At 44.0% G+C, this 27,239-nt stretch overlaps 1 protein-coding gene and 1 long non-coding RNA gene across 2 annotated transcripts in view; one reads left to right on the top strand and one right to left on the bottom strand.

Moving 5' to 3' along the window:
• The window catches only part of ZNF704 (zinc finger protein 704), a 239,798-nt gene that overhangs the window by 199,475 nt on the left and 13,084 nt on the right, over positions 1–27,239 (top strand). The window contains exons 5-8 of the mRNA XM_019453346.2: positions 9,773–9,873; positions 14,411–14,678; positions 17,805–17,909; positions 26,776–26,873. Coding sequence (XP_019308891.1) covers positions 9,773–9,873; positions 14,411–14,678; positions 17,805–17,909; positions 26,776–26,873 — 572 coding nt within the window. The remainder of the gene's footprint in view (positions 1–9,772; positions 9,874–14,410; positions 14,679–17,804; positions 17,910–26,775; positions 26,874–27,239) is intronic.
• Positions 18,189–27,058, bottom strand: LOC109269402 (uncharacterized). Its single transcript, XR_002081063.2, has 4 exons — positions 26,773–27,058; positions 23,382–23,465; positions 19,918–20,042; positions 18,189–18,925 (listed from the first exon to the last, which is right to left on the bottom strand). It is a non-coding gene; the product is annotated as an uncharacterized LOC109269402 (long non-coding RNA).

Here is a 27,239-nt window from a genome sequence, read left to right as displayed (position 1 = left end):
ATAACTACATTCCAGCCTTCATTATTCTCATTGATTTTACAAGTGTCTTGACCACGAACCATCTTACCCGGGGACGAGGGAGAATCCCAAGTCAGAGAAAAAAGTGCTGAGTGATCATAAGGTGCTCCAGCAATAGTTTTGCGAGTAGTAAACAATGAATTAATCACTTGCTCCACTCTGCATTTTCAGTCTTTCAGAACCAAAAAAGCAGTGAGTCACTTTAAATTGTGAATGACTGCTCTGAAAAGAAAACAAATGCGTAAAGCCCTCACGCATAAGCTGTTCCCAGTCTCTGCCGCTGACTTAATTCCTAGCCCACTAATTCTGAGCAGAGAGTGCCTTCTGCAAGAAGAACCGCTGTTCCAGAAATAGACCCATCTGTTAGAACTGCTGGGGAGGGCGGTGCTAAGAAAAGCAGCTCGGGGTCACACCCTACGGATTTCATGGTGATGACACAGCATCGCCAGCCAGATCAGGGGAGCCGATTGGCCACGGAGAGAATCAGGACACAGAAGAGTGAGATCTAGGCACTTTAGTGATAGGACCTCAGAATAATCTACCAAGCAGTACAGAAGATCCGGAGTATTGGACCTCGAAGGACTTCAGAAATCACCCACCACAACCTTTCCAAGTTACAGGACTGCTTGAACACATCCAGATATGTACAAATTCTCCTAAGGATGAGATGCACTTTTATAAGCCACTGATTGAGAAAACAGATCATGGGTACAGATTTTTGTTAACTCACGAATGCTTTTGTCGTTGTTCTACAAATCATTTGAAATCAACTTTATTTTGGCATAATCGCCACTCAATAAAATGAACCCATTTTAAGTATACAGTGCAGTGAGTTTTGACTAATTTCTCCACCTGGGTGACCACCGCTGTAATCAGGCCAGTAGTTCAGCACTCCTCATGCCCCTCTGAACTCAGATGCCCCTCACAACACCTGCAAAAACAGACAGCCAGTTAGTGACCTGACTTCTGTCACTATAGGTCCATTTCACACATTGCAGACTTTCCAGTAGATGGAATCCTACAGTGTGTGCTTTGTAGTGTACAAAAATCCCACGTGTTGGCAACAGGAACTCTCATTCATCTCTGGTGGGAATGTAAAATGGTGCAATCACTTTGTAAAACAGTTTGGCAGTTTCTTATAAATTTAAATAGACGCTTACCATATGACCCGGCAATTCCACTCCTCGATATTTACCTAAGAGATAAGAAAACATATGTCCACAAAAAGACTTGCAGACTTAAGGTTCATAGCAGTTTCATTCATTATCACCCCATGCTGCAAACAACCCGTATGTCCATCAAGAGGTAAATGGATAAGCAAATTGTGGTATATTCATTCAACAGAATACTACACCACAACAAAAGGAAATAAACTACTGATATGTGAAACAGTGGGCAGATCTCAAAAACATTATGCTGAGGTAAAATAGCCTGACACAAAAGAATGCATTCTCTATTATTCCATTAGAAGAAACCTTTTTCTTATTTTTAAGTTTTATTTGTCATCACAGCATCTATAAGCAGTGCCTGTAGATGGGAGATGTTTGATCCACATTTGGTATACATTTGAATTCACCCATCACTTTGCATTAACCTCACACACACAGATTACTTGTTCAGTCTTCCTGTCCAACAAATAAAGAAATAAAGCCCTGAAGCTGAGGTGACGTGTATAAGGCTGCTTTCCCAATAAAGGAAAGAACTGGAACCGCTACCAGTTTCTAGGTAGGTAGTGAATTTTTAAATATGTCTGTTCACTTGCCAGTCTTTTGGAAGCTGTTGAGTGGACCTCTTAGTCCCCAAAGAGCCATTGGAGCCTCTGCCAAGCAGTGTGCATTCCTCCCACGTGAGGCAGGCTAGGGAGACGTGTATAACACAGCAAACTCAGGTATACAGAATAATTGGATGCTCCCCTTCCATCAAGGACCCTGGTCCTCTCTGGGGAGGCTTAGATGTATCAATGTCCACCCCCAACACACACAGACATGCACACGCACGTGCACACACATACACACACATACACCTACATATAACACCTCAATCGCCATATGAAACATACCCAACGATCTTCACACTTTTCTCTCAGAAAAAGCAACTTGGTATTAACCCCAGGCTGCTGTGTGGTAAAGCGGACAGTAAAGTGATGTTCATGTATCTTCTGGAACATAACTTTCATTGAACTTATTATCCCTAGATGTAATGTAATCTATGTAGATTATTATCTACGTATATCTACATTATCTACATATATCTACATACATCTACATTATCTACATATATCTACATATAACTATGTAACTTATTATCCCTAGATGTAATGTAAAGTATAATGTAATACTTCAAAACTCAGCCATGTTTCCACTCTTGGACATGAAGGTGACCTTCAGCAGTCATCTTGTCAGTCCTGTGGACCAGTCTGGGTTTCTTCAGGAAAACAGAAGCCATTCCATGTATTCCAGATACGAAAAAATTCAAAAGCAGGGTTGAGCCTTGCCATGGGAAGGGCAAGCAGAGAAAAGATGAGGGAAGCCTTGGCCAGAGATCTCAGCCTGTTGCCCCAAAGCAGCTGGCGTCCGAGACAGTCTGGAAACCGCTGCGAAGGTCACACCTCCAGGAAGCTGTCTCCAGCCTTCATAGCCTACTGCACCAAAGTTGGGTGATTCTGAAGAGCTTGCCTGGAAGCTGCTGAGGAGCTCACATCAGGCGTGTTTGAGATCCCAGGAGTCTGCCTGTAACCGCTGAGAGCTTCACTCCTGCAGGGTTGTTGGGAGTGTGAAACTAGGCACATGTATGGAAGACCCTAGCACAGTGTGGTTCCCAGCCAAGGGTGGCCTCGTCTCCCTCGGACATCCTCCTCTGTAAACGTCTTTCTGTTAGAGCTGCGAGGGGCAGCTGGGGCAGAAGCACTGAAGGGCACGTTCAGACTCGGCCCTGCGATTGCCCCAGCAACTTTGCTTGGTTTGGCCTCCTTGGGAGAGCTAGGACCCATGTGGCAACTTGGGTGACGTTTACTTAGCTATTTTTTCCTGTCCTCTCCCTCCCATGGCTTGTTTTTTCTTTTCATGTAACAGTGAGTAGTCTGTTTGTAGACAAAGGATTTGTTTCCATTGGATGTCGTTAGGGGACTTTGAAAAGTACTTACCCACTATTTAAGGGGCCCCATGGTTTGACACGAGAACATCCTTCACCTACGTAGAGAGAAGCCACTTGATTTCATTCAAGTTGAGATATCCTTTTAATATACTGTTATTCTCCCAAATTAGTCAAGCAAGTGTGATAGGGTGACTCCATTTTTAAATAACTTTTAAAAATTAAAAGTAGGATAATTTTTACATTTGCAGATTAATGTAAAAATAAGATCCCCCTCCCCAATATTTCCACCATGGCGTAGTACATTTTTATTTGCAGGACATATCCTCTCCTCAAAAAAGATAATGTTCAGATACTTTTATGAGCTGCTTTTCCCCTGTATCAGTCAAGGTTCGGGCAGAAAACAGGTGCTGTACTCAAGTGGAACAATTGAGAAGAGTTTAATAAAGAAGCTATTGACAAAGGTGTAGACAGGGTTCGGAGACATCAGGAGAAGTTACCCCAAAAGCTAACAACATTACCACCCCTAAGCCTGAAGAGGCAAATAAACAGAGAGGTTTCCAGAACCCAGGGGGTTACCAAAACTCCGAAAATACCAACAGAAGTGTTAGTTTTTGGAGAAGAAATGGAGCCACTGCCCACCTGTGGCCAGGCAGACAGGAAGTTGAGGGAATCCATACCCTCTTGCCTTTCAGTCTCTTCCCTTTGCTTGCCCGCCTTCTGTCAGTCCTTCCATTGGCCAGACTCAACCAGAAACCAGTTGGCCAGGGTACCCGCTGATGAAGGTCAGCCTCCAGGCACTGAGTGGGGTGGAGGGTGGAGGATGGTGTGGGCCTGCACTAGGAGCTTGTTTTTTCACATCAAAGAAGTTTTTCTTACAACTTCATTTTTAAGGCTCCTTAATATTCAGTTATATGGAATTAATTTAACCAGTCCTCTGATAATCCCCTCAGCAATCTTGGCATTATTTCTGATTTCTCGCTGATCTAAAAATCAGTGCCGTGAGCATCTTTATACACGTCTTTGGAGACATTTCAAATGACTTTCTTAGGATAGAGCCCCTAAAAGTTGATATTGGGTCAAAACGATAGATGTTTTCAAAGCTTCATCTGTATTGCTCTTAAATTTAGAGATAGCAAATATCTGTGCATGGGTAAATTATGAGGGCAGGGTTCTGGCAGGTTGGGATAAAATGGGATAATGAATGAAAGATGTCATTCAAAGGAAATGCCAAAAAGAAGAGGTAGAAGGGAAATCAGGGCTTTCCCTCTGTGAAGGAGTTTGGGGTTGCCCCCTCCCAAAACCCAGTTAAAGGTCTCCCCACTATGTGTAATTATGTTTCTGAGTTTGCGTTTGTAACCACCTTGCAAATCAGCAGGAACTTTCTCTATGCTTCTGGAGTATAATACTGCATAAAGTCCTCCCAATTGCTTATGCTAATGACCCAAATCATTGTAAATTAGACAATCATTTTTCCTGCTGCACATTTTCTGTTTTCTTCTGGTGAACTTAGACCTTCCTTGAGTACTGAGCATTGCAGGGGGTGTAAGTCTGGAAGAAAAAATTACTGTATGGAGTGAAGAGAAAACCATCTATAATTCAGTGTGCACCATGCCTGCCATGGGCCTGTGCTAAGAAGTTAATTTACAGCCAGATAAGATCATCAGGTGGTAATCACACTGGGAAATCTTCTGGAATTTCACAGAATAATGATCTTTTGGACAAACATTCTTTGAACATAGAGTATTTACTAATAGCTTCCAAAATGCTTAAGTAAATTAAGATGTCTCAAATACGGCTCATTGCCGTGGGCCCCAAAATGCAACTTTCCCAAGATTCAGCACAGCCAATACTAATTAATAAGTTATGCTAGGCACAGGAGTAGAGTGTTGGGCAAGAAGTCATGGCTCCTACTCTCAGAGAGCTTACGTGATAAAAACTGGCCTATCCCCAGCGTTTCTCTTAGAAACCCAGCAAAAGAACAAAGCAAGGAGGAAGCAAAGTTGATCATTTTTCATATGCATTACCTAATTTTTCTGGGCAACTGATTCCTGGGGAGCCCATACCAGAGACCCAAAAAGTGAGAATCTAATTGAGGAGATGATACTCAAAACAATTGTGATTGGTGGTTATCCTAATTCTGAGAAATTTAGAAAGGATATTGGTCATCTTCATTGTAATTTTTGGATTTGATCTCTGTATCAGCTGTTTTCTCCTGACTAAGGAAAGGAATTATACCAATGATATTTATTTTTCTACAATTTGTATTAAGCTTTACTGCTTATCAATTAAAAAAACAAAAAAACAAAAAAAACAAGTGTTCGGGGCACCTGGGTGGCTCAGTTGGTTGAACATGCAACTCTTGATTTTGCCTCAGTTCATGATCCCAGGGTCATGGAATTGAGCCCTGTGTTGGGCTCCGCCTTGGGCATGGAGCCTGCTTCCTCTCCTCTCCTTTCCTCCCCTCCCCTCCCCTCCCCTCCCCTCCCCTCCCCTCTCCTCCACTCCCCTTCCATGCCCCTCCCCTCCCCTTCCCCCCCACCTCTGCCCCTCTCCCCTGTTCATGCTCCCTCTCTCTCTCTAAAAGGAAAAAAAAGTGTTTGACATATTACTGCAAGGACTGGGAAAGCAATCTTATAAATAATACTTGTTCTGGCACAAAAATACCAGAGTGATAGTCATTTCCTAAAACAATCAGCAATTTGAACCTTTAAAATAATTCCTAATATGCAGAAGGAATTTGGCTCTGTATGTTGCACAATACTATTACATTAATTACGAAAGCCTTTATCTAACTGACCAATTGGTGGAACCATCAAAGGACACTGGGTAAGTTTCCTAACTTTTTGGATTCTTGCTTCCCCCCATGAAAATGAAAATAGTATCACATGCCTTGCCTGGTCCTTTCCCACTCTCTAAAGCAGCCATTTCAGCCTCGTCTGCTCTCACACAGCCTCCCCACTTTGCCCTTAGATTTGACCTCACTTCCTACCTCACTGAAAAATTAGAAGCATTCAGACAGGAATGCTTTTTTTTTTTTTTTTTTTTTTTTATCAGCAAACTAACTGAATCTACATCCATCACTTGGTCTTTCTTTTCAGGGCAACCCTACCACTGTGCGAGGGGTTGCTAATGCTGAATCCTCTTTCTTTTTCAGGATCTCACCCTGTAGTTATCCCCCGCATCTCGACTACATTGTCTGTCCCTCCTTCCTTTGCAACTGTGACCATCAACATAAAAACTCAATTGAGTATGACTCATTTTTACAAGCTCTCCGTTTACTGCTCTCATATCAGCCACCTTTCTTGAAAAGGTGGCACTTACTCTCTTTACTTCTTTATTATTTTTAAATTTATTTTTATTTTAGAGAAAGCACGAGCAGGAGAGGGGGGCAGAGAGAGAATATTAAGCAGGCTCCACTCTCCGTGTGGAGCCCAGTGCAGGGCTTGATCCCACAACCCTGGCATCATGACCTGAGCTGAAATCAAGAGTCAGATGCTCAATCAACTGAGCCACTCAGGCACCCCTCTCTCCACTTCTTTAAATCCCACTTATTCTCCAGCCATGGCGGTTGGACTTCATCCCACTACTCTGAGAAACCTGCTCTTGTCTGGGCCACTGACAGCCTCCATGTATCGAATCCACAGGACTCTTCCCAGTCCTTGTTCAACACAGTTGGCCACATCTTCCTTCTTGAACAGTCTTCTGACTGTGCAGTAATAACACACTGTCTTGATTCTCCCTCTCTCTCTCTCTTTCTGCTCCTGCTCTATCTCCAATAAGAAATACCGGATGCTGTAAAGTCCTGGGCCTTCTAATTATCTGTACCTTCATTTTTGCCTAGATGATCTCATCCAGACCTGAGTTTTAAGTGATCCTTTGGCTGCTGACTCCAAATTCAAATTTGTATCTCTCGCCCTGACTTTCCCTAAGTTCCAGGCTCATATGTCCAGTGTCCTACTTGCCACCTTCTCTTGATCTATAGTAGGTATCTCTAAGTTAACATACTCAAAACAGAACAACAATTTGCCTAGCTACGGAAGTCATCTTTAATACCCTCCCTTTTAGGGGCACCTGGGTCGCTTAGTCGGTTAGGTGTCCGCTCTTGATTTGGGATCAGGTCATGATCTCACAGTTCGTGAGTTCCAGCCCCACATCCATGTCCGTGCACATTGGTGTCGGCACAGAGCCTGCTTGGGATTCTCTGTCTCCCTCTCTCTCTGTCCCTCCCCTGCTCACGCTCTTTCTCTCTCTCAAAATAAATAAACAAACTTGTAAAAAATAACAATAAAGTCTCCTAAGTATGCATTTGCTTCTCAGCTTCCTTCAGGCCCCTCTTCAGCTCCAGCTCCACCTCTCTGTAGCTTCAGCTCCTCCGTAGCTCAGCCCTGCCCATTCCCACTGCGAGCATCCCCGCACTGCGTGTGGGGCCCCAGTGCCAAGACAGGAGTGGCTGGGTTGCTGCGCCATGAATGCCAGCCCCCTGGGAGGAGCCTCTGGGACACAGCGGGCTCCTGGGTCACAACGCCCACAGGGAGAGCGGGCTTCTCCTGCTGCTGCTCTTCTGCTCTAGCGGACTGCAGCCGTGGGCTGCTGTGATTTGTCCTCTACTTGCCATGCTGAAAGTGGCCAGTCCCCAACACACAGAATCGTCCTCAGTTCTGGAAATTTCCAAGTGTCTTCTCAACTGAGAAACAGAAAAAGTCTTCCGTGAGGGTGGCTGTCTGGATCAGGATACTAATCCCATCAGTAATACCTGAATAAGTCATCTTCTAAACGTGTAAATGATTGCTCACAGAACAGGGCGAACACTGGTGGGCCCCACAAGGACTTGACGGCAGAAATCCTGCTGGACTCCTAAACAAGTCTACATCAATTTCATCAGTTCAGGAAAGGTACCACCACTACTGTGTTTATTGGTAAGGGTAGGCTTCCTGTTGGAACAGCCTATTTCCAAACCTCAGTGGCTTAACACCATAAAGGTTTATTTATTTTGTGTGTCACAGTCCAATCAGCTCAGTGGGAGTGGTGAAGGGAGTGTCTCTGTTCCCCACGGTCCTCTAGGGACCCACGCTCCTTCCTCCTAATGCAGGGGTTCTTAACTTGGAGTCTATAAGTGCCCAGAAGGGTGGGCAGAATTCAGGGGGTCTGGGAACTTGGAGTGGGGGGAAAAGTGTATCTTTATCGTCATTGACCTCTTAACTATAATTCAGCATTTCCTGCAGTTATGACTGATGGCATCCGACCACGGTATTAGTGCCGCCTGTGACTTTACTACCAATAGAAATCATAGATGTTTTCATATCACATGATAATTTTAGGAGACATCATGAAATATCATTTAAGCTTAACACCACTTTGAAATTATGGTAGCTATTAGACTCACCTCCAGATCTTGTTATTTAATATGATACGTAAAGAGCACATACAGTTCCATATCACAAAATACTTTTCATATTTTGGTAACTGTATTTCACTCTGCTGGCTCTTCTTTGTAATTCTACGTTTTATTTTAAGTGTTAAAAAATGCTGCTTTGAGAAGGGGCCCATAGGTTTAATGAGGTTGCCGAAAGGGTTCATAGCAAAGAGAAATTTAAGGACCCCTGATCGAGTGGTTCTGCTGTCCCCCAGGCCTCAAGTGTCCTCTGCATCTAGTCAGCAGCCTGTGCTCAGAGGCACTGGAGGAATATGCAGCACTTCTGCCCGTATCCCATTGGTCCTGATTCAGTCACATGACTCCACCTGACTGCAAGGGAGGCTGGGAAATGAGGTCTAGCTGTGTGCCCAGAAGGAAAAGGAAACGGGGCTTGATGAGCACACAGAAGTGACTGTCACCATGGCCATGGGAATAATCAGCAAAGCGGCAGCATCCCGATGACAAGGGCCCTCTCAGGAGAAAACTAATTTCCTGTCAAATTCATTTCAGGAAGCATAATCATAACACCATAACAACTGTCATTGGTTGAATGATTATTCCTGTTGATGTTGTGCTAAATGATTCACTTTCATGACCTCATTTAATCCCATAATAACCCTATGAGACAGGTACTATTATTGTTCCTACTTGATAAAATAAGGAAACTAAGGGCTTGAGAAAGTAAATCCCAAATCAGTGCTCTCAATCACTGTGCTGGACTATTGGGAAAATGCTGAGACCCTTGTACAAGAAGGTGGCATTGTGCCCTAGTGGAAAGGACAGTTCCTCGAGCTGAACTCACTGGATTCCCAGCTTTGCTAGGAGCTGATTTATTGACTGGGCACAATTTACTGAAGCTCTCTGTGAGTCTATAAAATGCTGGTTATAAGGTTATCCATCTCTTAGTATTAAATGAGATACTCTTTTTAACAGCGCTTGGCACAGGGTAAGTGCTCAATTAATGTTAGATACAGTCATTAACACCACTGTGACCACCTTAGTGAAACCGAACTAAATATTCAGGGGAGCTTGGTATCTGTCAAGGATGCAGGAAAATGTCTGAAGTCACCAAGATCCTCACCAGCTTTGGGGGCATGGTGGTTCCTAGAATGGTGCGCTGAGTTAGAAGAAAGGTGATGGGAAGTTGTTACTTTTCTAATGAAGGGGGGTGGGGAATGTGTTGAGATGAAAGAAAGAAAATACTGATGGGTTAGTTATCATTTTAATGTAACTCTGTCCTGTTTATAGAATTCTATGAAGGTGATGTTCAAATGCCTCTGGAAAAACTGTGGGAAAGTGCTGAGCACCGCAGCAGGTATCCAGAAACACATAAGGACCATTCATCTTGGGTAAGGCAACCCTCCCTTCAGAGCCTGATGTAGTCTCCAGGAGTTCAGTCTAAGGCCCCCTGCACTCAGAAATTATATACCACACTCTTCCTTAAAAGTTCTGAACACAGGAATAGAGACTGGGCTTGGTTGGTCTTCCTAATCAGTGTGGAGAGGGCCACTTAGATAATATAGGCCTGTGTGGCACAGTGGAAAGAAAATGTTTTAAACTTGCAAAGCCTCCCTAATTTACTTACTAAGTGATTTTAGGCAAGTCACTTCTCAGAGCCTCAGTTCCCTCTGAAAATGAGGCTAATAGTAATATCAGCCCAGCAAGGTCATGGGTAAGGGTCAAAAAATAAAATGTACCTGAGAGTGACTTATAAAATATAAAACACTAGGTAGGGTAGGTTCATTGGACCCGCTGAAACTGTCAAGTTAAATGTGCATTTTTCCCCAATGGAGAGTATTGGTGACTTTGAGCCTGAGAAGTACATATGTGTGTGTGTGTGTGTGTGTGTGTATGTGTGTGTGTGTGTATGTATAATACACACACACACACATACACACACACACACACACACACACACACACTAAAAAGAGGTTAAGAACCACTGTGTCAATCAGTGCTGTGGTTTCTGTTCTCATGATGCCTGATGACTTGGCTCCATCATTTTCTGTTGCTCAAATAAGCCCTTTATTTGTACAATCTATGCTTTTCCTTGTGTTATGTAAAAACCTTTCTAAGGAAGGAGAACACAAAGTTTCCAGCAGCAGAGATTAGGGGTCACACCAGAGGGACAGTGGACCTTCAGCAGTCTTGTCATTTATTCTCTGGGTCTCCTGCCCAAGGACCTCAGACTTGGAAGGGACCTCGGGAAGCCGTAAGTCATAGTGTGCACAACACAAATCGAAACACATGACCAACTCCCCAGGTGCTTGGACAAAGAAGTCCTTTCAACAAGATGAATGTTGAGAAATAAACACTATAGTCACTTTGCCCAACAAGGGATAAATTTAGGAAATGCAGCATCCATAAAAAAAAGAAAACAAAGTGGGTTCTTAGGTGATTGCGCTGATCTGTGCAGGCGAGTTCCTTCAGTGACTGTGGAGAGGAGCAGGGACCCACCACACTCACGGGTAGCGCTGATGTTCGGGGACACCGCCAAGCCCTTCCAGGGCACAGCGCACAGATCGCCAAGTGCCGTGTGTGTGGCGCAGCGAGGCCGGGCTTCTGCTCCCCTCACCAGAGGGTCCAGCTTCACCCTCCAAGAAATACCACACTGAAACGCTGCAGGGCAGAACGCCCTCATTCCTGTTGCTGAAGTCTCCAGGGAAGGAAATTCTGCAGTGTCTCCCCTCAAACCTCACTGTCAGGACAACTCATAATGTAAATAGCTCAGAGTTATTTAAAGGTTTAGAAAAAAACTTCCCGAAGCTATAATCAGGAGCTAGGGTATTTGTTTTAAAGTCCATCTGCCCAGAAAATTGAATCCAATTCAATTCATGTACCTCACAGAAGCACATGCCATATAGATGTATTTATAGACTGTGAGTGGCATCTCACGATTTTTCTTTGGGTCCCCAGGCTGCTCTCATGGTGGGTAAAGTTAAAAATGCAGCCACTGTATTTGCTTCCCTAGGATTCCCTTTTTACTCCGTGCTCTTAAAATTGCCTTGATGAATTAGAATTCACCACCCCGCCAGCCGCTGCACAGGAATGGGCCTGGGTTGGCAGGACGCTAGGGCCAGTCTGTGTCTGTGAAGCCTGAGTCTAAGCTCTCTCCTGGCCTGGGAGAGGGACATCACCTTTGCCGTAATCCAGGAGCTCAATTATGTGATGCCGGATGATGGAATCGTTTTAATGCAGGTTGGATGGCAGGGAGGGAGGGGAGCATCCCACAGCACCCCCAAAACACATATGCCGTCCCATATTTCTGGGGTGCACACCAAGAGTAGAAGAAGTACAGTGTTTTTCTCTGAAACCTCACTCCACTCTTGCACACCAGGGGCTGATCCTGATTTATCCCCGCGTGGGACACAATTTCCCCCAGGCCCGTGTGTCTATTAGTAGCACTCGGCAGCCAGTAGCAACTTGGCCTGCCCTTTACTGGAAAGGAAGTGGGGACAGGAATAGAACAGGCACACATTCTTGGGCCCACTCTCTGGGGTCTTTAATGGTATGCTTGTCAGAAAGCCAAGGCCTGCCAGACCTGGTGCAGCCCAGAGGCACCTCCCCAGACGCCTCAGCCCGAGAGCTCAGGGGAGATGGGGCAAGGCCGAGAGAAGCCGCTGATCTGACCGAGCGGAGAGGCCAAGGTGAAGGGCAGATTTTTATTCTAGGTTCTGTAGAGGGCTTGCCAGTGGGGGGAAAAGTTGATTCCAAGTCAGTGATCTACTCCTGGTGGATATGTTCAGGAAATTTGGGGATACCTCGTGGAAGGGAGGTAGAGGCCATCCTATAAAACTAGGTTGCTGGGTGTATACCGCTTCCCTAGAAGTTGACAAATCGGATAAGTCTTTTCCAAGGTTATGGACAGTTATTTTATTTTACTCAAAACTTTCTGTGGACGAGTACAATTTCTGGTGTCTCAGGGAGAACTTTTTTTTTTTTTTTTTTTAGTTTTTTTTTAATGTTTATTTATTTTTGAGAGAGAGAGAGACAGAGCATGAACGGGGGAGGGTCAGAGAGAGGGAGACACAGAATCTGAAACAGGCTCCAGGCTCTGAGCTGTCAGCACAGAACCCGACGTGGGGCTTGAACTCACGAACCGCAAGATCATGACCTGAGCCGAAGTCGGACGCTTAACCGACTGAGCCACCCAGGCGCCCCTCAGGGAGAACTTTGAAAGCACCAAGAAGATACTTTTCTGGTCGATAGTAAAAATTGAAGCCTTCTGACGTCAGCTTTATTTTAATTTAATAAGCACTTAGTACTTACACTTCTGCGCCCTGTATATTTATTTGCCTAATCCTCACAATAAGCAGGCACTATGACTATCCCCATTTTATCAGTAAAGAGCCTGAAGCACTGGGCCATGGAGTCTGCCAGAATCCCACACACAGCTAGAGGGTTTCAGGATTTGAACCCAGGAGATCTGACTCCAGGATTCATGCTCATAATCGCTGTGCTACAGTATCAGCTTCATCCATTCAACATTTAATAGGCACCTACTCTATGCCAGATACATCAATATGCATGGGGAATGAAATCACAGTGTTAGGGAAGTGATCGAGGGTTTAAAAAAATTACAGAAATGTGCCAAATCATTCAATAAAGTGAATTAAACAGAATGGATACACTTCAACAGGAGCATAGAGGATCTAGCAGTTAGGAGTTAAGTCCTGATTCATAACCTTCAAAATAAAAACCAAATTTGACTCCTGGTCACTTCCATCACCACCTGGTCGCCAGATATTGCAAAGCTCATCTGGATTATTAGTGACAACAGCCTCCTCTCTGGCCTCCTGCTCTTGCCCTCTGTCCACTATTCTCTATACATTAACCTGAGTGATCCTTTTTTTTTAAATGTTTATTATTTTTGAGGTGGGAGGGAGTGAGCGAGAGAGGGGCAGAGAGAAAAGGGGAGGGGCAGAGAGAGAGGGAGACAGAGAATCCAAAGCAGGCTTTCTAGTGGAGAGCCTTATGTGGACCTCAATCAGTGGCCTCAAACTCACCAATGGCCTCATACTCAAACTCACCAACCGTGAGATCATGACCTAAAGTGACATTGGATGCTTAAGGGACTGAGCCACCCAGGCGCCCCAGCTAGAGTGATCTTTTTAAAAAGTGACTTAGGTTCCTCACAACCTCCCCTCTGCCCCCCACCCTGGCTTCTGTCACACTGAGAATAAAATGCAAAGCCATTCCATGGGCTGCAAAACCCTGTGCGATCTTGCCCCTGCCTTTGTTCACTGTCCCCGGTGCCCGGAGCACCAGCCGCTGGCCTCTCTGCCCTCTGTGGAGAACACTGAACCTGCCCACCCCAGGGCCGTGTGGCTGGTCTTCACTGTGTGATCTTCCCATGCATTCTGGTGAGCGTCTCTCCCTGATGTCACTCAGGCCCCTGCTCAAATGTCACTCTTCCAGGAGACTTCCTTCAAACACTCTCTTTAAAAGGATGCCTTCCCCTCATCAGTTACTCTACTAAAGGACACTAAATCTGCTTAATTTTTCTTTCTTGGATCTGTCACTACCTGACATATTCAAAGTGCATTTCCCTCCGGGTTTCTTGTCTGCCTCTCCCACTAGAATGTAAGTTCTATCGAGTCATAGCCTGTGCTTTGTTCATCTTGCTTTCAGAAGACCCTAGAAAAGTGCCTGGACATAATAGATTCTCAATAAAGTGCTGAATACTTGATTGATTGAAGGAATTGTTTTAAGAGGTCAAGAAGGCCTCCCTGCAAGTGGACAGTTGAGTGTCACAGGGTAAGTCAGAGTTTGCCAGGCAGACAAGACAGAGGAAAAGCATTCCAGACAGAGGGAACAGCATGTGCAAGATTTCGAGGCAAGAAAGCCAGAGGGGTTTGTGTAATCTTGTCACTTTCTTCACTCTAGACGTGTTGGGGACTCCGACTACAGTGATGGAGAAGAGGACTTCTACTACACTGAGATCAAGCTCAACACAGACTCCGTGGCAGATGGACTGAGCAGCCTGGCCCCGGTCTCACCTTCTCAGTCCCTGGCTTCACCGCCTACTTTCCCCATCCCAGATTCAAGCCGAACAGAAGCTCCTTGTGCCAAAACTGAGACGAAATTGATGACGCCCTTGAGCCGCTCAGCTCCCACCACCCTCTACCTCGTGCACACCGACCATGCTTACCAGGTAACTTGCAAAGGACCGTGAAGGTAATCACCTTGACCCCTGACCAAAAGGAGTAGTGTTCTGACCTGTGAGGGAAGGGTAACCCAGGGGAAAAACAGCATCACGCACGGAGCCCCGTAGCTGAGTTTGTTATTTCTTCTCCTTTTAAAGCCCAGATCTCACACAAATGGGACCCTAGGGGCTCTTTGGTTCCCCAGTGCTGACTGAAGATCCAGCCCCTTAGAGGTGTTCATAGGATTAAAATCCTTAATACTGTAAAGCTCTCAGAAGGGTGCCTGGCACACGATCTGTTAAACAAAAATAAATAAATAAATGAAAAGGTAAGCATGGAAAAGCTCAGAATGGCCCTGCGCCCCGGATCTGGGACTTCATGCCCTGCCTTCTGAATTGGTAACTAACTCTCATGGATCAGAGCGGTGATTATCAGTGTTCCCCACATCAGCAGTGTCAGCATCACCGGGGAACTTGTTAAAAATCTAAATTCTTGGGACGGCCCCAGACCTACTGGACAGAAGCTAGGGGTGGGGCCCCACCATCTGTATTGTAACAGACCCTCCGGGATCTGCTTCACTCTAAAGTCTGATAAGATCGTAGAGACAAACCCTGCAAACACAGGACGTGGCTCCTTTTCCCCACACAGTTACTCTTTTAAACATTGGTGTGTTTTGAGGAGCCTGGGTGGCTCCTAAGCGTCGGACTTTAGCTCAGGTCACCATCTCACGGTTCGTGGGTTCAAGCCCTGGTGTCAGGCTCTGTGCTGACAGCTCAGAGCCTGGGGCCTGCTTCACATTCTGTGTCTCCCCCTCTCTCTCTGCCCCTCCCCTGCTCATGCTCTCTCTCAGTCTCTCAAAAATAAACAAATGTTATATAAAATTAAAAAATAAACATTGATTTGTTTTAATGACATTTCATAATATTCAGATTTTAAGAGAGCATTTTTTCCATAATTCTCAGACTGCCTTATGCAATATCTTTAAAAAATCTCCTGTCTGTACTTGTTAATTGTGTTCTCCTACCTTTGTTTTATAAACACTTTCCATATGACTGAATAGTATTTGACTAAATCAAGGCACCAAATTTGTTTTAATCGTTCTCTTATTGTTAGGTGTCTACTTTTTAGCCTCTCCAGTCTTTCCACGATCATTACTAACTGTACTGTGAAACCTGTGTGCCAGTACCTTTTTTTTCCCTTCTGAATTCCCAGAAGACTAATTACCGAGTCAGAGGATACAACACGAACAGCTTATGGATCTTGCTGTGTATTGCCAAAATATTTTCCAGTGGTGCCAGTTACAAAACCACTGTCACTAGCACCTGTATTTATAATTATTAAAACTAAACCTGCGGGGGAGGCTTTCAGATATGTATTTAGTAGACTTACACTCAAGAGCAATGGAATACAGCTAATTATTAAAGTAGTAGATGCAGGGGCGCCTGGGTGGCTTGGTCGGTTAAGCGTCCGACTTCGGCTCAGGTCATGATCTCACGGTCCGTGAGTTCGAGCCCCGCGTCGGGCTCTGTGCTGACAGCTCAGAGCCTGGGGCCTGTTTCGGATTCTGTGTTTCCCTCTCTCTCTGACCCTCCCCCGTTCATGCTCTGTCTCTCTCTGTCTCAAAAAATAAATAAACGTTAAAAAAAAAAAATTTTTTTTAAATAAAAAATAAATGAAGTAGTAGATGCAATAAATCTCATTGCTGACTCTTGTTATGTTGGTCAAAAAGAATAATTTTTCTTGTTTGTCAGTGTTACGTTTAGAAACACTGGCTCAAAATCATGGGCTTGAACCAGCTGAAACTATTTTGCTCATCTGTATGACAGTTGGAACATGCAGTAGGTGATCTGAAAGGTCCTTCCCAAACCATTTATTCATAATATTGGGATTTTTCTGTTCGTAGACATTATAAATGTCCAGCATAGAAAATATTATCTTTTTTAATGTTTATTTTTGACAGAGAAAGAGAGAGACAGAGCATGAGTGGGGGAGGGGCAGAGAGAGGGAGATACAGAATCCGAAACAGGCTCCAGGCTCTGAGCTGTCAGCACAGAGCCCCACACGGGGCTCGAACTCACAGACAGCAAGATCATGACCTGAGCCGAAGTCAGACATTCAACCGACTGAGCCACCCAGGCGTCCCTAGTGTAGAAAATATTAAAAGCACAAGCAAATAAAGAAAATTCATCCCCTAATCCCAACAACAAGAAAGCCCCTTGGGTAATACTTTTTGTATGTCCTTCAATGTGTTGTGTGTGTGTGTGTGTGTGTGTGTGTATGTATATACACACACTCATTTTTTAAAAAAAAAAAGGAATTTATTGGGGTGCCTGGTGGCTCAGGTGGTTAAGCGTCTGACTTTGGCTCAGGTCACGATCTCGTGGTTTGTGGGTTCAAGCCCTGCGTTGGGCTCCGTGCTGACAGCTCAGAGCCTGGAGCCTCCTTTGGATTTTGTGTCTTCCTCTCTCTCTGCCCCTCCCCCACTCACACTCTGTCTCTCTCTCCTTCAAAAATAAATACACATTAAAAAAAATTTTTTTAATGTGAAAAAAAAAGGAATTTATTGTAGTACTGTTTCTCTTGTGCTTTGTTTTTGCCGTTTAATATAGAATGAACATTTTCCCATGCCAGTGGGTATTCTTCAACAACATCAGGCTCTGCGGGTATATTACCCACTTCCCTATTATTGGACATTTACGTTTCCAGTTGTTTGCATAATACATAGTTCAGCAGTGACCATCCTCATAAAAATTAAAAAATTACCCTCCTGAAATGTTGTACCAATTTACAAACCCAGCATCACTGTATAAAACTATTTCCCAATTTGATAGTGAGGCATTGTGTTTTTCACACAAATAGTTATATGTTCTAAAATAAGTATATGTATGTATAATAAAATCTGTTTTCAGAAATAATCAAAAACCTTCTCCTTTTATTCCTTAGACTGCCAAGACACATAAAAAGTTGATTTCTAGCTATTCTCTTTGACTATGTTTAATCTCCTCCTGTTGGATATTTAGTCTAAGTTATTAATACAGCTGAAATCATGTTTGAGGCCCTACCTAGACAATGATGGCTTAAGACTCTGAGGAAAAATGTTCTTTCATAACAGTGTTCTGTTTTCTGTGTAACAGGCCACGCCCCCTGTGACCATTCCAGGGTCGGCCAAGTTCACCCCCAACGGCAGCAGCTTCAGCATTTCTTGGCAGTCTCCTCCAGTTACCTTCACAGGCATTCCAGTAAGTAGAAAAATAAAAAGCCAGAAATCTGGTCAAAGCTGAACATAAATTTGGAGAACAAATTGTCAAAACACACAAGGAAACGGCAAAACTCACAATGCCAGAAGTACTCTATATCTTTTTTAATTTTTTTTATTTTCCATAATTTACTTATTTTTTATAATTTACATCCAAGTTAGTTGGCACATTGTGTAGCAATGATTTCAGGAGTAGATTCCTTAAGCCCCTTACCCATTTAGCCCATCGCCCCTCCCACAACCCCTCCAGCAGCCCTGTTTGTTCTGTATATTTAAGAGTCTCTTATGTTTTATCCCCCTCCCTGTTTTTATATTATTTTTGTTTCCCTTCCCTTATGGTCATCTGTTCTGTGTCTTAAAGTCCTCACATGAGTGAAGTGATATGATATTTGTCTTCCTCTGACTGAATAATTTCACTTAGCATAATACCCTCCAGTTCCATCCACGTAGTTGCAAATGGCAAGATTTCTTTCTTTTGGATTGCCGAGTAATATTCCATACCACATCTTCTTTATCCAGTCATCCATCAATGGACATTTGGGCTCTCTCCATACTTTGGCTATTGTCGATAGTGCTGCTATAAACACGGGGGTGCATGTGTCCCTTTGAAACAGCACACCTGTATCCCGTGGATAAATACCTAGTAGTGCAATTGCTGGACCATAGGGTAGTTCTATGTTTAGTTTTTTGAGGAATCTCCATACAGTTTTCCAGAGTAGCTGCACCAGTTTGCATTCCCAAGAAGTACTCAATTTCTCAACTGGTATCTGTAAACTCTTCAGCAATGTGTTTCATAGCCCAGACCAGCCCAGCTTCTCTGTGAAAAAGGTGTGATGACTGGCATTTTGGAAAACTAGGAGAGACCTGCAGCTACTGATAAACAACTTGTTAGAAATATATCAAGATTTTTTGTGTTGGTGGCATAGTTGTATGTTTCCAAAAGGCTCTGTAGAATCAATAGCTGAACTCAGATGCTGAACATAATAAAAGAAAAAGACCCTGTAATGAATAATATTTACCATTATGAGTAACTTTATAAAACTTATGACTCTGAAATTATTATTTGTGGGTATGCCAATTTGGAAGTCCAAAAATAACATAAATTGAAATAATGTTTTTTCCTCCAAAGCTTGAATAATCCATGCTGATGGATACTCTGAAAATAAATGAGTGCTGAACTATGCAATCAGGTTTTAGTAGTATATAAGAATTGATTTGACATATTAAGTGACTGCTGTCTGATAAATACCATGAATTAACTTGATTCCTAACCATTCCTTTAAAAATATATTGGGTCTTTTATAGCTTATCACAGAATATCCACAGGCCTACACACTGTTGATGCCCACAGTGGTTTAGAACTCCTGATAAGGTTCACAAAGTGGCTTATGATAACAGATATTAACCTTATTCTCGCCTCTCCGCCCTCTCCCCAAGGACCTCACAAAAGCTTCTTATTGTCAACCACTGGCAGCTCCCAGAGGTTTCCAGAAAATACTAAGCCCTCCTACAGGGCTGATAAAAATGAAAGCGGCTCAGTCAGTTATGCTGTGCTCTGTCGATGAATATTTATTAAATTCCCAAGGAGAATAGCCAACAATAAAAAGCATCCTGCTGGCAGCAATTTGGGAATTTGTGGAGTCCAGAAAATACTCCTGGAATTTGATTTTTAAATAATAATCGAGGGTCTGGAGTAATTATGAAAGTCGCCTGCCTCATCCAATGGTAGTATCAGTTTTACTCCTGGCAAGAACAGTGATCTACTGAAGAGGGTGTCAGAGGTCAGCAATCAGTCCTTTGGGGGACTTTTTTTTTTTCTTAGTAGACATAAAAAGACCCAGAGTGGTTCTCGATATCACATTTGAGACAACCCTTCTAACCTAGAAAGGCAGCTATAATTACAGAATTATAGAAACTCACTGTTCTGAATCCTGTTAATTCCTATCTTTGATTTGAGAAGAATTTTCAAGAGTATACACCATATTGCTTACCTGGTGTATAAACAAGTGTAACATGTGGGTGGAACAGTCCAGTTCAGGCTTCTTTTCAGGTTACCTCTGTGACCAACCAAAATGCAATTTCTTTGCCTTTGCTCTGTTAATTAAATCATCTCCTTCTGAAATACAGAGAAATCACTCTGAGTGGTTTTGTACTAGCTACATGTCCTCCAGAGTTCCTAAATGTCTTACACAGTAAGATACCAGCCAGGACACCTTCTATTGTTTATTTTCCAGCAGTGAAATCTTCTCTGCTGTGAACACGGTGTCTATCTCCACCTTCATCTCAATGCCCTAGATTTTTCAAAGTCCCTAATTTCATTGGTTACCAGGGACATTTTAGACAAGAACTTTGACGTAAAGTATATAGAGTGGCTAGGTTAACTAGGTATCCCACTCAAATCCCAATTTAGCTTCTGATTTATTCTTTCACCAGAGAATTCTCAATCTATCTGGTTGTGTAATGTTTCGGCCAACCCTTTAGACTGTCTTAGCAGCCATTCCTATTTAAAAATAAAGATATGGGGAGGGGATGCTATTTTCCAAGGCTTTGTTTTACCCTAGGAAGAAAGCTCACTATTCAAAACGTTCTTTATGTTGCTAAATTACCTATCAATCCTTTAAAAAAAAAAAAAAAAAAAAGTGGGTACGGGGCACCTGGGTGGCTCTGTCGGTTGAGCCTCTGACTCTTGATTTCAACTTGGGTCATGATCTCACAGTTCGTGGATTTGAGCCCCACATCAGGCTCTGCACTTAGTGCAGAGCCTGCTTGGGATTCTGTCTCCCTCTCTGTCTCTCTGTCCTTCCACTTTTCTCTCTCTCTCAAAACTAAATATTTTTTTAACACAAAAAAAAAATCTTTAAAAAAACGAAAAAGTGGGTGCATACTGTGTGTCTCCTTTGACTGAAGGCTGGATCTTACAACTCCACGCCACACAGACACAAGACTGGCACACATCCACTGACTAGGTGCCAACAACTGTCCAGGAAAGTTAATCCATCCCTAGAAGATGGGGAGCCAGGGTGAATTTAAGAGCATATGAATTCCTACCTTCTAAATTAATGTAGTAAGGGTTTCAGACAGAAGCTTTAAACATTTTCAATTATAATGAATTGGTGTTAATGATGGCCTCAACCATATCCAAACTGAAGAACAAAGCAGTTTCCATTTTATAAAATGCTCTTTAAAGAACACATTTCTCGTTGTACCCCAAAACAAATGCCCTGAGGTTGTCAGCTCCATTTAAGGTTTGGTTTTTTTCCCCGCCGTATCTTGGAGACCTGGTGGGGGGGGGGGGGGAGCTTTTATATGCTTCCTAGAGAATGGAAATAATCTCCTTCTGAGAAATCCCAAGGTTTGCAGGATTTTATTTATTCATTTGCCTACACTAGATTTCCTGAACACTGGGCTTTAATAAGTTCCCTGGGTAAGACCTCTTCCCTGAGGTGTGGTGGAGAAGGCTGTTCTGCGTATTTACAAATGTAACTGGAGGTTCACTCTTTTCTAGCCGAAGGCTGCAAATGTACAGGTAGGCAGAAGACCCTCATTAATTACAGCATTCTTTGAGCTGTTTTTCCCGAATGACCCCGTCTTTTCTTCTAATTATCTACATTCTTTTCTCTGTCTTTTCATGACAAAAAGCTGAGAGTTTTTGGCCCCTGTATGAGTCTGCCCATAATGCCATAACACAATATCACAGACTGGATTGCTTTAAACAACCAAAATGTATTTTCTCACAGTTCTGGAGGCTAGGAGTCCTGGATCAAGGTGCTGGCTAATTCAATGCCTGGTGAGAGCTCTCTTCGTGGCTTGTAGAGGGCCACCTTCTGTGTCCTTACATGGCCTTTTCTGTTGGTGGGGGCAGGGGGTGGGGTAGAAAGAGAGCCCTTTGGTATCTCTTCTAATAAAGACACCAGTCCTACTGGATCAGGGTCCCACCCTTTTGACCTCATTTATCTTTAATTACTTCCTTAAAGGCCCTGTATCCAAATATAAGCACACAAAGGATTAGAGCTTCAAAATATGAATTTGGGGGGGGGGGGGGGGGGGGGCGGGGACAACACAAACATGCAGTCTATAACAAGCCCAGGCAAGCAAGAGCTAACAAACCTGCTATTTAAAGGCCATTCCTGGGGCGCCTGGGTGGCTCAGTCGGTTAAGCGTCCGACTTCAGCTCAGGTCACGATCTCGCGGTCCGCGAGTTCGAGCCCCGCGTCGGGCTCAGGGCTGATGGCTCAGAGCCTGGAGCCTGCTTCCGATTCTGTGTCTCCCTCTCTCTCTGCCCCTCCCCCGTTCATGCTGTGTCTCTGTCTCAAAAATAAATAAACGTTAAAAAAATAAAATAAAATAAAGGCCATTCCTGGAGGCTTCAGGCTGAAAGGAGGGTCTCCTAACCTAAAATAGCAATGCTTAATTGTTAGATATTTACCTGTATTTTTTTTAACACCTTGATGGAGGAGGATTCAGAAATTCAGAATAGTATGTTATAAGAGGTTACAACCAAGACAAGGATGTGGTTTTCTTCCATTTGAGAGATAGAAAACCACAAAGAAACGAACCTTCCCCAACGTGTTTACAGATGGACACAACATTCTTATTATTGCTCTGGTTTGAGGCTCAGATGCAAATCCTGACTCTGGCATTTACAAACTGTGACCTCTAGCTGGTCACATGACCTCTCTTAATCAATGTCCTCGACTGTAATCTACCTCATAGAGTTGTATCGTTGAGCACAGCGCCTGGCACTGGCTGACACTGTGGAGCATTTACGATCATTGCTGCCTGGGACGTGTCTCATTGCTGTAAAACAGAGGTCAGAAGTGGATTCTCTCTATTTGGGATTGACGGATATAACACACATATACTGAACCTGTGAGAGAGATTAGCCATGATTTTTGCAGACTGAAGTTCTTTCAACTGAAATCATATCGAATCAGCAGAAAGATTAAGGCATATACAGTCCTCCATGCTTCCCAGGCTATGTGGGAAACTGCATTACTGTGTGAGATGTGCATTCACAGCAAGGAAGTCTTGCCGGGAGTCTTCAGCCCGTGGGAAGCACGGAAGGACCAAACACCCCCACCCCGATGAGCCCCACGAAGCGCTGCCCCACGACCTCCGCCGAAGCCCACGTAAGGAGCTGAGTCCTTAAGGACCAAAGAAAATCTGTTCTCTAGAAAAAATAAAAAATAAAATGTACTCTATAGAACATGCCCCCAAATAGAACTTAGAAATGATTAAGATATAAAACCGATAAGAATTGACAAGTGGAGACCACTGGGAGAGAGGGCCACAGTAATGCTGCGCAGGGCTTTATCTCAGCGCACACCACGCTTCCCTCAGCGGCGTGGCAGGACGGAAGAACGGAAGGAGCAGGGCCCGTACTAGTTCCTTCAGAACAGCTCCAGCGTCAGCCGGTACGAGACAGCCTGTGTTCAGGTGCCGCCCCGGCACTTACCGTGTGGTGGCTTACTTCACTTCACTTCTCCGCTTCCTTATTGAGAAGGTGGAAATGACAGCAGTGCTGCTTACCCTGGGGTCGCTGTGGAGATGAAAGCAGATAGCACTCACAGGCACTTGGTTTAACAGGCGCTCGGCAAGTTACCACTACTGCTACTTCCTCTGGGATGCTGTGCAGGCCACCTCCCTGCTCGAAGTCTAAATTATCTTATCTACAAAATGCAGATAACAGCGCTCCCTTGCAGGGGTTTTGTGAGGATGAAAAGAAATCATAAATCACCTAGTAGCCCGCCTTTCACATTGGAGAGAGCTAAATACACGTTAGTTCCCTACACCGGCCACCACCTCTCTGTCCCACCCGCAGCCCCCACTAAAATGAAAAGCTGAACCGTGACTGTCTTGCTATTAGACTTGTCGAGAAAAACCCACAAGTGAGGTCATATTGATCCTCACGCAGAACGGATCTACACGCCAGCGTGTGATGTGGGTCCTGGTTTCTCCTGTGTCGTGCCCCGGAAAACCCAGGTCTGTCGCTGCTGGACAGGACAATAACACACATGTCCAGAACTCCCAAGTTAAGAAAGCCATCGGCAGGAATAAAGACTGTAGAGAGGGGTTATTCCTGCAGTCGGTCCGTATTCCTCAAACGGTGTTCCTGGAATTTTCAAACACCTGGACCTCACTCCCTTCTCAAACCAACCACACCACCAGTTTTCTCATGTCTGTAAGTGGCCCACCGTCCCTGCAGCTGCCCAGGCCAGCACCTAGGACTCCCCCTTGATCCCTCTCGATGCATCCCTGATTCTTCTAAAGATTTGTCCTCGTTTTTTCCCATCCTTCACCGAGTCCTAGATCCTGCCTGATCCTGCCATAAATCCAGCCACTTCTCACCACCACTGCCACCCCCTTGTCTAAATCGCCGGTACATTCTTTCCCCCCAAATAGTGCAAAAGCCTCTAAACTAGACTGCAGGGCTTCTCTCCATACTGTCTCCAATTCACTCTCAAAGGAGCCAAAGCATTAATCAGACGTCTCTCTTTCTTAAAATTCTCCAATGACTTCTCTGGCCCTTAGAATGATGTTCAACTCAGGGATGCCTGGCTCAGTCGGAGAGAGACTCTCTCTCTCCCTCCCTCTCTCTGTCCCTCCCCCACTCATGCATGCGCTCCCTCTCTCTTTCTCTCTGTCTCTCAAAAATAAATGAACATAAAAAAGAAAAAGAATGACATTCACCTAAAATTCGTCCATCCCAGCCAGGAGGCTTGCCCTGAATCTACCGCCTCCTGCCCTCCCACCCCCAACTTGCACACCGTGTGTCTCCTGGCCCCCTTGGCACTCTGCACCTGCAGGCCTGTGCCATTGTGCTCCCTTTCTCCAGAGTGCCCAGGAGATAAAAGGCAACCCCTCAGGGGCCTTCTCTCACCACCTTCAATAAATAAACGTCCTCTCCCTTGATGATGCTTTGCCTCTTGGCCTATTTTATTTTCTTTAGGCACTCATCACTAAAATGATCTTATGTGTTTGTATTTCTTGTCTGTCTCCCCACTAGAATGTATGCTTTATAGGGGCAGAGACTTGGTTGTTCACAGCTAGGTACCCACAATCTAGAACGGTGCCTGGTGCATAGTAAGTACTTCATAAATACCTGTTGAATGAAGAGCACCCTATCATCTCATATCACCCAACACAACAGGGGTGTGGCAGTTCTGCACAATTTAGAACCTTCCACATTATCCCCAGCTGATGTCATGTCAACTAAACCTCTCCTAGTTCTCTTGCTAATAAGGCAGTATTCTTCAGATTCTATGAATTCTACAATTTTTAAATTTTTTTAATTGTCTTGACCATTTAACAATGCATATGAGCACATTCTAGATCACTCTGGTGGCTGTGAACTCTGAAGCCTTCACTCCCTCTGGTCTGCTGCTATGCACACTGGTCAGGGATGGGATGTGGAGTAGGTGGGGGGAGGGTAGATTCAGCTCCTGGAAAGGCCTACATAGCTGTCTAAATCAAATGCATATACTGAACTCCACAGCTTTTGTTTAAAAAAAAAAAATGTGTGTTAACTCACTTCTTCTGGCCCTCACTCCTACCCAGCCTTAGCAAAACAGTAAAGACCAATGGTACAGAATAATTCAGAATCATAGCAACAGTGGTTTAAACTGCTAGGTTTTTACTTAGCTTTTTAATTTTTTAAATTAATGTCTAGGAAAATAATACTGATGTATATTCCTTTGAATTGGAAGAAAACAAAAAGTGCTAGTATCTATACTAGAGAAATTCAGTCCTATAAGTATGCTTTAGGAATGTTCCCATTACTGTCAGTCGGTCATGGTACTTTGGTACTTCTGTGGCCATGTTGGCGTCTAGATAATTAAGTTTCTAAATTCATTAAAGGTCTGCACTTCTGTTTATGGCAATGTCATATATTTACTTGGAATACCATTTATCTTTTCTTATAAAAATTCTTTTTTTGTAGCTGTTGAGAATCCCTGGTGCTGGGAAGATCTTTAGCATTATGAGAGCAGGTGATGCAAAGGGACGGGTAAGAAATGCCAGAGGAATCCAGAACAAGAGGCCCTCCTGCTATTGTGACTGAGAGGCAGAGGTGTAACAGGGTGAAACACATGCTCTGGCATCAGGTAGAGCTCAACACAGAGCTGGCCCTGCCATTACAAGTTCCATGACCTTGGCCAAGTTATTTAACCTCCCCATGCCTGGGTTTCCTCATCTATAAAGTGGGAACAAGCATCGTACTTACCACGTGGGGTAGTTGTGAAAATGAAAACTATTGTCAGCGAACCTGGCACGTAGCGAATGCTCAGTAAGTATTTCAAAAGTCAATAGATGACTTCTGTTCTTGACTTTCTTGGGCTCTTTGCTTCTAGACTTTATTCCTGTTTGGATCCTACAGTCTGCTGTGTGGATGTCTCATGCAAGAAGCCCTTTATTTAGGGGGTGTGAATGATCTCTTAAAGCAAACAGGAGGCCAAGGTCCACGTTGTGGTATTCCCATTGACTAGCCTTCTAATTTGAGATAACTCTCTTCACCTCTCTAGCTATTTGCCTTTTTTCAAAGGTAGATCATAAGCCTTACAATAGGTGAGACTATACTTTAAGGTTTGGAATATTATACAAGTGAAAATATGTTACTATGGGCAACCTGGAATGCACGCATGAAGTCATGAAGATTTTTGAAGTATTGATTGTTGTCCAGTCTTTCCTGTTTGGGGAGGCATTTAAATTCACCTTTAACCTGTGTCTCTGTGAACAAAGCACTTCATTTCTGTGGCTGATGGTCAGGTGCCATGGCCCATGTGGCAAGGGCTAAATAAATGCACAGTGAGGAGAACCCGCCCCATCAACTTTCTTTTCCATGTACTTACCAGGTGTCACCAACGCATAATCGTCCGGTGGGCACGGGAGAGCAGAGACAGCACACACACACCGTCTTGTCCTCGCCACCCAGAGGGACGGTCAGCCTGAGGTATGACTGCTTGAAGCTCCACACTCCCCATCTCGAGGGAATCTGCTGAGAAAGAGAAGAACAGCAAGGAAGAGAGAAACCAGACATACGATCTTCCATAAAATTTCTCTGGAATGGACAAAACACCCTTTCTTTTGTTCCCTTGGTTTTCCCCACCCAGATATTATTAATGAAGATTTATTGTTTTGTGGTAACAGTTTGCAGTGAGTTTTCTCGCAGAATAGGTACTGGTGATTACTGGGTCTATTTAAAGCCATATTTGCACTAACCTCTGTATTAAGAGAACTATAAGGTATAGTTTTTAATGTACAGATCAAGGAGAAAATCCTCAGGATTCCCTTAACCAGAATGCTAGAAATTTGAAAA

The sequence above is a fragment of the Panthera pardus genome, unplaced genomic scaffold (assembly GCF_024362965.1).
Source record: "Panthera pardus isolate Hobbes unplaced genomic scaffold, ASM2436296v1 HiC_scaffold_7, whole genome shotgun sequence".
Lineage (NCBI taxonomy): Eukaryota > Metazoa > Chordata > Mammalia > Carnivora > Felidae > Panthera > Panthera pardus.
Note: the sequence above shows the minus strand (reverse complement) of the source record. Positions and strands in the feature narration are given on the sequence as shown.